General features: G+C 38.4%; 1 protein-coding gene across 1 annotated transcript in view; it reads left to right on the top strand.

Annotated features, from left to right (window-relative positions):
* The window catches only part of LOC138751457 (scinderin-like), a 138,012-nt gene that overhangs the window by 104,460 nt on the left and 20,614 nt on the right, over positions 1 to 12,938 (top strand). The window contains exons 10-11 of the mRNA XM_069913742.1: positions 5,492 to 5,582; positions 12,662 to 12,832. Coding sequence (XP_069769843.1) covers positions 5,492 to 5,582; positions 12,662 to 12,832 — 262 coding nt within the window. The remainder of the gene's footprint in view (positions 1 to 5,491; positions 5,583 to 12,661; positions 12,833 to 12,938) is intronic.

Here is a 12,938-nt window from a genome sequence, read left to right on the forward strand (position 1 = left end):
CCGACGATTATGTGGGCCATTGCACAATATCTCAGTTTAAGCACTCCTCTCAATTATATAAAATTTTGCCTCTTAAATGTCAGATTTCTATTATATTATTTTTAAGATTAGGCATGCCTCTAAACATCTATGCCCACACATTTAATAAATATTTTAACCATCTGTACATTTTCTTCAGTCTGATCTAAGGATTCTTATTCTTTATAACAACTTCATGTCCTACACTTAGTAAATTCAATTAACTATTGAATTTAGTGACTTTATATGGTACATTCATTGGTAAGCAATATGCTCGTAACTACAGAGCTTGAGAATTCAACGTCCATGAAGATTCTAGTTTAGTGACATGATGACTAAATTCAAGAGAGTCTGCCAGATGTGGATCCTTTTTAAATGCTCTCAGGTTAACTTTTTCTTGATTGTGTTCCAGTACAAAAAGTAGTTGTTATCTAATTCATCAGAGAGGGTTCATAATGGTGCACTTAATTCTTGTTAGCTGACAAATCTCTTGCTTGGAGGCTCAGGCCTCAAATTTTGAACCTAGTTGATAATCCTGAGGTCAAATTGTGAGACATGAGGAGGTCCTGTTGGGCCTTCAAAAGGCTAAATTTCATTGAGTCATTAAAGAGTGTAACATTACAAGATTCAAGATTCCATTTATTATCGTAGTAATAAAACAGTGTCATGTTACGTGAAATTTATTTTTGTCTGCTTCAAGTCAGACAGATTCGCCACCAGCAGGAATTGCCGAAGCGCCTCATACAATCTGAAAGAATCAGAGAGAGAGAAGCAAAAGAGTCTGCAGAAATTCAATACTTAAAAACAAACTTGTTGAAAACAAGTGTGAATCCTTTTAGAATTCACATGGTATAGACAAAACAACAAACTTAAACGTGCATGCAATATCGTTAAGATTGGTGCTGTTTTAAGAAGAATGCTTTCTACTGTGTCTGGAATTCAGTGAAGCAAATGTAATGTGTACCATCAGGAGTGAAGTCATTTAAGCGAGCTGAACTTTTCTGTTAAATAATAATGAGACATTAGATGAAGAGAATATAAACCGATGAATTCCAAAATGTAAACTTGTAGAAGTCATTTCCTCAGAGTTACCTGTGTGGTGTGATGTTAGATTTACTGTTGATCTTTCTAATGAGTATCACGGAATATGTAATCAACATCAGCTTATGTTTTGTACAATCCCTTGGTGAGAATGGGTGTATCACCTTAAAGGAGGTCAGATAGTTTTTAGTGAGGTAAAGTTGTATAGAAACTCTTGGAAGCAAGAACTTTGTGGCACAGATATAATGTTTGGGCCAAAGACACTTTTTTTTTCTTTTTTTTTTGCCCCTGTGCTTCGCCATTTTACATTTGTAATCAAATAATTCACGTGATGAAAGTGAGCATTTCATATTTTATTAAAGGGCATTTATATATCAAAGAAGCCAATTTGAGGCTGAATGTTAAGAATAAAACCGTAAGAGACATCGCCTAAACCTTTGTATTACCAAAACCAACTGTTTGGAACATCATTAAGAAGAAAGAGCAGACTGGTGAGCTCAGTAATCACATCACAAAGGGACTGATATTCAAAGGAAGAGCTCCACCTCATCCTACAGCAAGGATGACAAAAGAATTCTCTTCATAATGAAGAAAAATCCTAAAACACCTGTTCAACAGATCAGAAACACTCTTCAGGAGACAGGTGATGATGTGTTCAGTGCTTATGGTCTGCAGAAGACTTCATGAACAGAAATACAGAGGAATTGCATACACTGCAAGATACAAACCACTAGATAACCACAGAAAGGATGGCCAGGTTACAGTTTGCCAAGAAGTATTTAAAAGAGCCTGCAAAATTCTGGAAAAAGGTCTTGTGGACAGAGGTGACCAAGATGTGCCTGTATCAGAGTGATGGCAAGAACAAAGTGTGGAGGCGTCAAGAAAATGCCCAAAATCCAAAGAATACCAGCATGGTAGGCAGCACAATTCTCATAGCAGTTAGCGCAGCACCTTTACAGCGCCAGTGATCGGGACAAGGTTCGAATCCTACGCTATCAGTAAGGAGTTTGTACATTCTCTTTGTGTCTGCATGGGTTTCCTCGATGGCTCCAGTTTCATCTAACCCTTCAAAATCTACCAGAGGTGTAGGTTCTTTGGGTGTAAATTGGGCGGCACAGACTCGTGAGCTGAAATGGCCTGTTACAGTGCCGCATGTCTACATTTATTTATTTCTTTAAAATACCGCCTTATCTGTGAAACGTGCTGGAGGTGTTATGGCCTGGACATGTATGGCTGTCACAGGCACTGGCATACTTGTCTTCATTGATGATGTAACTGCGGATGGCAGTAGCAAAATGAATTCGAAGGTGTATAGCAGTGGTTTTCAAACTGCTCCCCTAAGCTCACATACCATCTTAAGTAATCCCTATGTCATCGGTGCTCTGTGAATAGGAAGGGATTGCTTAATGTGGTACATGAGTGGAAAGGCAAGGTTGAGAACCACTGCTGTAGACCCAATTGTTACTGTAATATTTTGCTTGAGAAAAATTGTCATTGGTCCATTTCCTTTGGAATTATGAAACCATGCACATAATGAGTCAATTAGGTACAATTAAAAAAGTGGTTTTCAAACTTTTTTTATTTCCACCCACATACACCTTATGTAATATCTTAGTAATCACAGAATCACAGAGTACTTATGGCATAGGGATTACTTAAGGTGGAATGTGAGTTTAGGGGGCAGTTTGAAAACCACTGGTGTATAGAAACATCTTCTCAAGTTTGAGTAAATGCCTCCAAACTCATTGGGCAGCACTTCATTCTACAGCAAGACAATGATCATAAACATAATGCTAAAGCAATAAAAGAGTTTTTCAAAGCTAAAAACTGGAGAATTCTTGAATGGCTAAGTCAGTCACACAATCTAAATACAATTGATCATATCTTCCATAAGCTGAAGAGAAAACTTAAGGGGACAAGCCCCCAAAACAAACAAGAGCTGAAGACAGCTGCAGTAGAGGCCTGGCAGAGCATCGCCAGAGAAGATAATCAGCACCTGGTGATGTCTATGAATCCTAAGCCCCTTTTACGCAGTCATTAAAATACAGGAATTAACTGCCTTTTAACTGCTTAACCTACCTGTATTGCAACAAAGATAGGATGGGGGGGGGGGTCATTATCATTCCATATCTGATACTACCGAGGTAGATAGTATCAGAGCCAAAGTGTTTCCCGATGGCTTCTGTCTAAAAGGTTCAGGGCTTGCCGGGCCCAGGATGGTCAAAAGTTGTGACACATTGATGACGTTGAATGTGTGTGACTTACCAGCAGGAGATTTAAATTTGAACCAGCAGCAATAAGGTTGCATATGTTATACATCACACAGGACGCTGATGCTGTAATGCTTCATGTCCCTGCTCCTTGCGCTCCAGGATGCTGGCCTTCTGAGGTAAAAGGTTGCACTGACCTGGTATTTCTTGGTTCAGTGTTAATGACCTGACTTGTCTTTAAAGATGGGTCATTCACACACCAATTAAGTGGGTTATCTGTGTAAAATGGCCTTTAAACTTCAAGCAGTCATTACATGCAAGGGATATACAACAAAGTACTAGAAACAACTACTTTAATATATATACCATTGCAATCTCCCAAATATTACAGTGCCCTGAAATGAGAGAACCATGTATAAAAAGTGCTGTAATTTCTATATAGTCAAACCAAAATATTCACAATTGACCTTGAATAAAATTTGGAATATGGACTTTAATCACCTGTGATTACACATTTAAAAATGTGGAGCACAGGAGCAAATAAAGGGGGAAAAAAAAGGTGTTTTTATCCCAAACATTATGGAAGACATTTTATGTGTCACATATATGTCATTTGGTATGTCCCTTTAATTTGTATATTAGATGAATAGACTTACTCAGGTTTAGGCAGTCAATTTCCTGTCTTTTCAGCATTGACTGGGATCCTCAATGAACTAAAGGAATAGTGGCATCTTACATTATAGGAATAATGTAGCAGATTCATAGTTCCATATTTTTAAATATAGAGATATAGCACAGGAACTGGACCTTCCAGTTCACAAGTCCACGGTGTCCAAATACACCCATGTGTATTAACCTATGAGCCTTGTACGTCTTTTGAATGTGGGGGGAAACTAGAGCACCAGAGGAAACCCACACAGATGCACAGAAAACATATAAAGTACTTATAGACAGCGGCAGGTTCGAACTTGGGTAACTGGCACTGTATTGTGTTACACTTGTCACTACGCTAACCATGTTAACCATATAATTATTGGTTTTGCTTTATACTGGATCATAAAACAAGAAGATATAGGAGTGGAATTCAGCCCATCTAGTCTGCCCCACCATTCCTTAATGGCTGATTTACTATCCTTAGTATCATGAGTGAAACCAATTCCTCATTTCTCACTGAATTTCCAGAGAGAAATGGCAGTGCATTCATTGTCAAACCCATATGAACAATTTTTCTGTCAAACAACTTTCTGTTGAACAGGATGAAGGATGGAAATGGGGAGTTTATAACAATGCTCTAGTTACAATTTTAAAGTTAACTACATAGGCCAGACTTCCAAATTCAGCTTATCACATGCACTACTAAGTAAGAATTTAGCCTGAGAATGAATTTTATCAGCTTCATATCACATGCATAGGTCATGTCCTTTCCTCAAAATCTAGTGGGCAATGTGGAATAATGTTACTGATCAAAATAAATCTTCAAATGTAAACTGGGTGGCACAGACTCGTGGGATGAAATGGCCTGTTAATGTGCTGAATGTCTAAATTTTAATTAAAAAAAAAATTACTCCCAGCCACCTAGGTAAGTCAGATACAGCAACAATGGTATAAATTAAATTACCACAATATGCTGTAAGAAATACAAAGAGATTATAAATATAAAAGAATAGATAAATATTTACAGTTGTATTTAGTCCAAGTGAAATTAAAATTCCTATGGTGCAAACTGTGGAGGACTTTTGGTGGTCCTAGACTAGTTTATTGTTAGGTTAGTATTGGGGTGTTCAAGAGGCTGGAAGCTGTTGGGGAAAAAAAACTGTTCCTGGGCATGGATATGCTTGACTTCAGACTTCTGTAACTTCTATCTAAAGAGAGCAGCAGGAAGAGATTGTGATAGGAGTCCTTTATGATATTCAGCTACACCTCTCTCTCAATTCTTATTGACTTCAATGGAAATTAAAATTGGCAGAGGTCTGTATTGAATTGATATTCCCTGTTTTATGCTTTATATATACAGTATTTATAATTGTGTGTGTGTGTGTGTGTGTGTGTGTGTGTGTATGTGTGTGTGTGTGTGTGTGTTTGTGTGTGTGTGTTTGTGTGTGTGTGTGTGTGAGTGTGTGTGTGTGTGTGTGTGTGTGTGTGTGTGTGTACTTTATCTATGTTTGTGTATAATATATAGTTTTTTCTCTCATTTCTGATCATATCTACATTATTTATTTCAGGCAAGGATCCAATGCTACAAGAGACGAACTCACTATGTCAGCATTCCTCACAGTCAATCTTGACCAGTCCCTTGGTGGGAGAGCAGTTCAAGTAAGTTTTTAAGCAAATGCTGGAATTGTATCACCAGATTTTCCTGTCTTTATAACAAATTGTATTAATGTATTCCAGTAATGCACAGGCTGGTTTAAAGGATTTTAAAGATTAGCAGGTGAATTTTTTTAAAAATAATCTTTCTAAAGAAATTCCAGGCTTAGAATTTCTAATACATGGTGAAAGTTTTTAATTGAAATTCATTTACAGCATGGTATAAACTTATTCTGGCCATTGAAATGTGCCACCCAATTATACCCAATTAACCGTCCAACCCTGCAGGCTTTTGGAGGATGGGAGGAAACTTGAGCACCTGGGGAAACCCATGCAGGGCACAGGGAGAATGCTCAAACTCCCTTCAGACAGTGCCAGATTCAAAACCAGCTTGCTAGCACTGGAATTGCGATGAGGTAATGTTATGATAACTGTGCAGTATGCAAGAGGGTTTCATTAGAAACTGCATTGAATATTCTGCACATCTGTACATGCTTCTCTCAATTGTTTTGAAGTCTTCTATATATATGGTACTTGTGCAAACAGATGTCGTTGGACATAGACAGTTACATCACTCCTGTAAAAGCAGGATTAACATTTCTTATCTGATATTGTTAGCACAATTCATAATGAACACTGACCTCATCTGACCTTCTTTAGGATTACCTGTTCCTACTTTATAAAGGTCCTAACATGGTCTTCACCAACTCCATATCAGGCTACCTTCTCTCCTAATATCCTCCATGATCTCTTGGAGCTTTCTTCAATGAAATATCCATTTACCTGATTCCACTACATCCATAACCTCAATGGTCCTCTCCCTAACCTCTTTAAATTATTACTTGGCCTTGTTCAAACCCTTGGCCATTCCCACAATCATCTCCTACTATCACTAATCATCTTCTTTGAATGCTCAATTTTCTCTCTGTCCCATTTCAAATTTCTCCCAATCATGTCAACCATTTATTATGGTCTATCCTCCCTAGAAATCACCTTCTCATTACACTCAATATAAGACCCTTTTATAAGCAAAAAATCCAAGCATAAAAGCGGAGATTCTCCGCCCTCATGTCGGAAATATTACCTTCATAAATGGTCCGTGAGCATTCCACCTTGCAGCATAAAGGTACATCCACTGCAAGCAGCTGGTTAGGGGTGGGCTGATAACGTCATGATGACGCCGTCAGCCTGCGACCCATCTCACTTCTCTCTCTCCCACACACTCACCCCTCTCTCCATGACCCTCTTAGGACAGGGGTGGCTGAGGGGGGCCATCAGGGCAGGGGTGACCTGCGGGGCCATCAGGATAGGGGCAGCCAGCAGGGGCCATCATGGCAGGTGTGGCCTGTGGGGGCTATCAAGGACAGCTGGGCTGGTGGGGCCAATGGAGCCATCAGGGGGCAGCCAGGGTGAGCTGTGACAGCCCTATTGGCCGCTCCAGCCTCTGGCATCTCACCAGGCCAGCGGCCCATTCTAGGAAACACAGAGCAGGTCCAGCTGTGTGGGAGATTATGGGTAGGGAAGACGGCCATTACTCTGCGGTGTATTTATGATGGGCGGTGCCACAGCAACAGTCGCCCCACCTACAGTAGCTCTGGACAATGCACAGAGGCGCTACTCCGCATAAAAGCAGTGCTGGAACAGCCTTTTAGGGCTGCTTCATAAACAGGTAAGTTTAAAATTTTTATCCGCATTTGAAGCCAGCCTCTACATGGCCCCTATCTCCTTCTTCCATCATAATAAGACATCTAGGAAGTAAATGGGCAATTTGTGTGGAACCTTGCATACATATCAGGTCTTGGTTTTTCGAGCAGCTTGTTGATGAGCTCATGAGGGGATCGGCTGTACTGGATGGCTGTTGTGTAATGCACCAGAGGTAATTGAGGACATCCGAGTAAAGGAACCATTAGAGAGCAGTGATCACAATATAATTGATTTCAATTTGAGATTAAACAAGGAGAAACAAACCAACCCAGATTCTCCATGCTGAATGCAGCAAGGTATTGAATTACAAAATGAACAGTTCCCTATCTTTTCGTTTCATGAGGATGTGAAATTTTAAAATATGGGAAGAACCGAAGCAACAGCTCCTTGCCTGAAGGACTGCCATTTTAAAATGTGACGCTATATAAAGATCCAGCCTCAATTACTTTGTTACGCAATAAACAATAAAATTAAATGCATTAATTACCAGAAAATAAACCATGATTTTCTAATGCTTGCATGCAGTTATTACTTTAATAACAGATTAGATCCAACCCGTTATTAGATTTTCTATACTTGGAAGAGATAATTGTATTTAAAAATATGTTGCTTATAAATGGAAGAAGAAAGGTTACTGTAGCAATTCTTGATCTTGTCTACATGCCAACTGTGGAATTCCAGCAATATGCTCCACAAAGTATATAATGACTTTTTCCCATAATTGAATAGTTTAAAGGTATTTAACAGTAACACACATGATATATGTGTGTATGAATTAAATTATTTTTTAAATTTATTTTACAGCCTCTTGATATATAAAGATTGGCACTGCAAATCTTTTTTTGTGTGTGATTCAGCACCTCAGATTTCAGATTTATTGTCAAAGTACATACCTGACATCACACATAATTATGATATTCTTTTTTCCTGCGGGCGAGGCAGAATTACCACTTATTGGTAGTGCAAAACAAAAACTGTACGCAGCATATTCATGTGAACAAATAAAGAACTGTAAACACGTAACAAATGTTTAGAAATTAACTGTGAAATACAGGGAGAATTTTAAAAAAAAATAAAGTTTACAAGTAAGAGTTATTAAATTAGTCCCTGAGTTTATTGTTGAGAAGTTGGTGGGATAGCAGGTGTTCTTGAGCCTGATGGTGCAAGTCTTGAGGCACCATACTTCCTTCCTGATGGCAGCAGTGAGAACAGTGTATGGATCCTTTATGATTGCTGCTGCTCTCAATGACAGTGTTCCCTGTAGATTTTCTTGTAAGTGGGGAGGGTTTTGCCTGTGATGTCTTGGCCTGTGTCCACTACCTTCGGCAGGGTGTTACACTCAGGGGCATTGGTGTTCCCATACCAGACTATGATGCAGCCAGTCAGCACACTCACCAGGGTTTCTGATGTCATACCAAACCTCTGCAAACTCCGGAGGAATAGAGGCGCCAACCTGCTTTCTTTGTGATGCCTTTAGTGTGTTCAGTCCAGGAAAGATTCTCTGAGATAGTGACTCCCAAGAACTTAATTTGGCTTACCCTCTCCACCTCTGATCCCCCAATGATCACTGGATTAGTATGTATAATGTGTAGAACCTGCACCTGTTTAATCAGTAAGGAAAGGATAATGGATTACATAAATAGATGGGATTTCAAGTGATTAAATTTGACTATGTGACCCCTTTCTTTCAGAGCAGCGGTCAGAATTTATTCAGCTTTCATTGTGACTGCCATGGCTTTTTCTCTAATAGTTCCATGACAAAATAAAGTTGGAAAGCAGTTCTGTAAAATGAGTCCAAAATGTGATGAATTAATGCAGAGAATTGTGAGGGTTGACTTTAACCTAGTCCATCTGTTGATTCCAGCCCAAATTCAGATGCTCTACTTCCCATTTCATTTTCCATTGAATCTTGCCGTTTTTCTGTAGTTACCACTTATATCAGGCAGGAGTTATGCTAGTTATACAAATGAAATTTAAAACCACAAATTGTCATAGCCTTTTGGTGATAAGCACAGTTCACATTTTTTAAAGAGACCACCAGCAGTTGCTGCAAAACCACTACTGGTTTCGTTCATCCTTCTTTAATGAGACCAGGAGCAAGAGTACTATTATAAGCCCAGAGGAATCCAAAACCCAGAAGCAATAGAAATTCACCAAGATAATGGTTACTTAAACAAAAGTTGCTTTTAATTTTCTTCAAACATAAAAACAAGATCAAACTTTAACTTATTACTCTAAACTTAATCTAATTTACCTCCCTTCTAATTCTAAGTGCACATGTATGTAAGGAGTACATGCTCAGGAAAGATCTTTCTTTCACATTCATATTCACCTCACTTCTCCAAGTTCAATGGTATCAGGCAATTCTTTTAGTGTGCACAGAATTTCACACTTATGAATCTTCACCAGGCTCTGGTGTTTAAAATTAAATGGTTACTGCTCAGAAAGTTTCTTGTTGGTTTCAGAGAGAGATATTTGTTGCTCATTGGACACATACACAAACTGATTTCCTCCAATCAGTCACTTCAGTGCCTTGCCAAAGAAACTTGCCCCATCATGGATTTTCCAAATGATATCCCCTTCTTTCAGGTCACCACAGAGTTCCTTTGTTTCCCTTATTTCAGGAGAAACACTTCAGCCATCCATATCCTCGTGTAAGGACTACAAGTGTTTTGAACAGGCTGAACACAGAACTCACAACCCATCTTCAAAATGGGGTTTTTCAACAAACCTGCCAGCTTGCCACTTTGCAGCCTCAACTGGTACTGTACAACTGACTCTCTCTCTCTCTCTCTCTCTCTCTCTCTCTCTCTCTCTCTCTCTCTCTCTCTCTCTCTCTCTCTCTCTCTCTCTCTCTTCCCCCTCCCTCCCCCCCAAGGCTCCAAACCCAATTTTTGTAAGATCTTATCAGTACTTCAGCCTGGACTATTTTCCAATTTGCACCTCCTTTTCAAGTTCTTTCCATAGCAGTTCCATTGTCTCTGCAAAATCAATCAGAGCCTCAATGTCCATCTTCAGCAAAGCTCTTGCATTTTAAATGATATGTCTTTTGTGAAGTGTTACCCTGTTTATGAAGTGACCTACACTAAACCCCCACAATCTATCTCTTTAAAGACATATTTATCCATAACCATAATAATATAACTTGTAACAGTACTCTTCCTCCTGACTCAAGAAGAAAAGCCATAGTTATATCCATTTCAGAATCATCCTCCTTTATTTCCACCTGGATAAATTCCTGCCCTCCAAATGTTACATTGCTACAGTAGGGTACCATGTGTAACGCTAGTTCACTAGATGCATGAAAAAAATGGCTGGAGCTTTAAACGCTCAGTCCTCTCTTCAACAAGGACATGTATTGGCTTCACATACTACCCCACACCTTCCCTGTCTGATCTTAAACTTGAGTCAATTATCTGTTTCTCACATTAAAAACTGTCATTGCCAGTATGTGACAAGAACTATATACATTATTTTCCTTTTCAGGGCCTTGCCCACCATAACCTTGCAAACTGCTGGGAAAATCTATTAATTAAGCTGCAGCAAAAGATAATTCATTACAAAATCCTCATCATTGGATAACTAAGTCATTATCATTATTATTTAGAACAGTGGTTCTCAACCTTTTTCTTTCCACTCACATACCACTTTAAGTAATTCCTATGCCATCGGTGCTCTGTGATTAGTAAGGGATTGCTTAAGGTGGTATGTGAGTGGGAAGGTTGAGAATCACTGCACTAGACCCAATTGTTATTGAAATATTTTGCTTGAGAAATACTGTCATTGGCCCATTTCCTTTGGAGTTATGAAACTGTGCACATAACGAGTCAATTAGGTATGGTTAAAACAATGGTTTTCAAACTTTTTCTATCCACCCATATACCACTTTAAGCAATCCCTTGCTTCTCCTTTGGCATCGGGAATACTTAACATGGTGTTTGAGTGGAAAGAAAAAGGTTGAGAACCACTGCTTTAGAATACTAAAGAAAAATATAAATTTTAGTATGAATTTTCTTTGCAACAGTTTCCGTATTGTGTTATTGGCTGAAATGTTTCTCAATCAGCTTTCTGCTCATGACAAGTGCACCATTCATCAGCCACCATTAGGAAGCTACTGGTCTTCTTTTGATTGAATCCCACCCATCCTCCAACTTCCTTCCCTTTCTCCCAAGAACAGATGACCTTTAATTTCACTCCTTTTCTGGTCCTCTCCATGTGCACATATCATGTTGGATGCATTAATGGTTTGGCAGGTTTTCCTTTCTGTAGTCCAACAAATTGTTCAGTTGTGTGTTAACTGAAATAAATAAACTCTGGGACAAAGCAAATCCTTGTCTTTGATTAAAATCAACTGATGTGGTTTGGCTTGGCATGGCTCAGTTTAATTTGGATTGCTTATTCATTCCAAATACTGATCTTATTCATCATTCCATTTTAATTATGCCAGCAATGACTTCTGCCAGTAAATTTGGTGTAAATTACTCTTTATCCTTTGTTATGGCTACTTTTGTGCCAATGTTCATCCTGCATTTAATGAAAAGATAATTATAAATGTACTCCACACATTTATTTTAATTTGGAACACTGGCCTTTTGAAGACCCTAATTTTCCTTTTAGTTGCATGAAAATCCATTATTATAATCTTATCATTTAAATATATTTCTAGATTTCAGAGTGATCTCTTCTACTTAATATATTCAAACAACCCCTCAGCTCTAGATGTGATGATATATTTTTCACTTGCTTCAAACAGTTATTTCTAACTGTGGAACAATTTACCAACAATTTAATTTGCAGTTTCTTTGTCTGTAACTTCATTGCTTTCGCCTCCAGAGAAGTTTGGAATCATTAACTCTTGAGGTGCTGTTAAATCCCTCATTGAAATTACAGTCCAGTTGATTAAGAACTCTTGTGTAAACACATCAAAAAGTACCAAGCATCAAAGTGTATGGTTTCTTTTGACAATTCCATCATTCAGGATAGGCTAATGGTTGATAAAGTCTAATTCTAGCCAAATAACTAATTTCAAAATAACAAATCCAATACAAGTCTAGTCCAAACTGTAATCAAATGGGGTTGCTTTGAAATATGTTTGAATCTGGCTTTGACTGATGCTAGGTCTGTGAATACATGAAGAATGTGTGCCCTCCTGCCCTGAAATATTGAGCAATTTTGTCCATTGCAGCTCAATATAAGTAAAAGGAAAAAATGGTAGCTGACATATCAGGATTTTTGATGTATTAGAAGTTAATCACAAATTTGATAAGAAAGACCAAAATTATTATTGGACAGAAATAACTTTAATGTGGCTTCCACAGTATTTCAAAATATTATATTCAATAATCTGGGTAAGAGTTTTATTTGTTTTCTTTCTCCTAAAGATTCGTGTGTCCCAAGGAAAGGAACCTTCTCATTTGCTCAGCTTGTTTAAAGACAAGCCACTTATAATTTATAAGAATGGAACATCATGGAAGGAAGGACAGGCACCTGTACCACTGCAAAGCCTTTTCCAGGTCAGAAGGAATCTGGCTACCATAACTAGGATTGTGGAGGTAAGATTCATCGAAGGAGATACATACATTAATAGCAAATTCATGACTCAGAAGTCAATGTGTCAATCTCAGCATGAAAAATTGAAGAGACTTGCCTGTACAAACA

Source organism: Narcine bancroftii, chromosome 1 (assembly GCF_036971445.1).
Source record: "Narcine bancroftii isolate sNarBan1 chromosome 1, sNarBan1.hap1, whole genome shotgun sequence".
Classification (NCBI taxonomy): Eukaryota; Metazoa; Chordata; class Chondrichthyes; order Torpediniformes; family Narcinidae; genus Narcine; species Narcine bancroftii.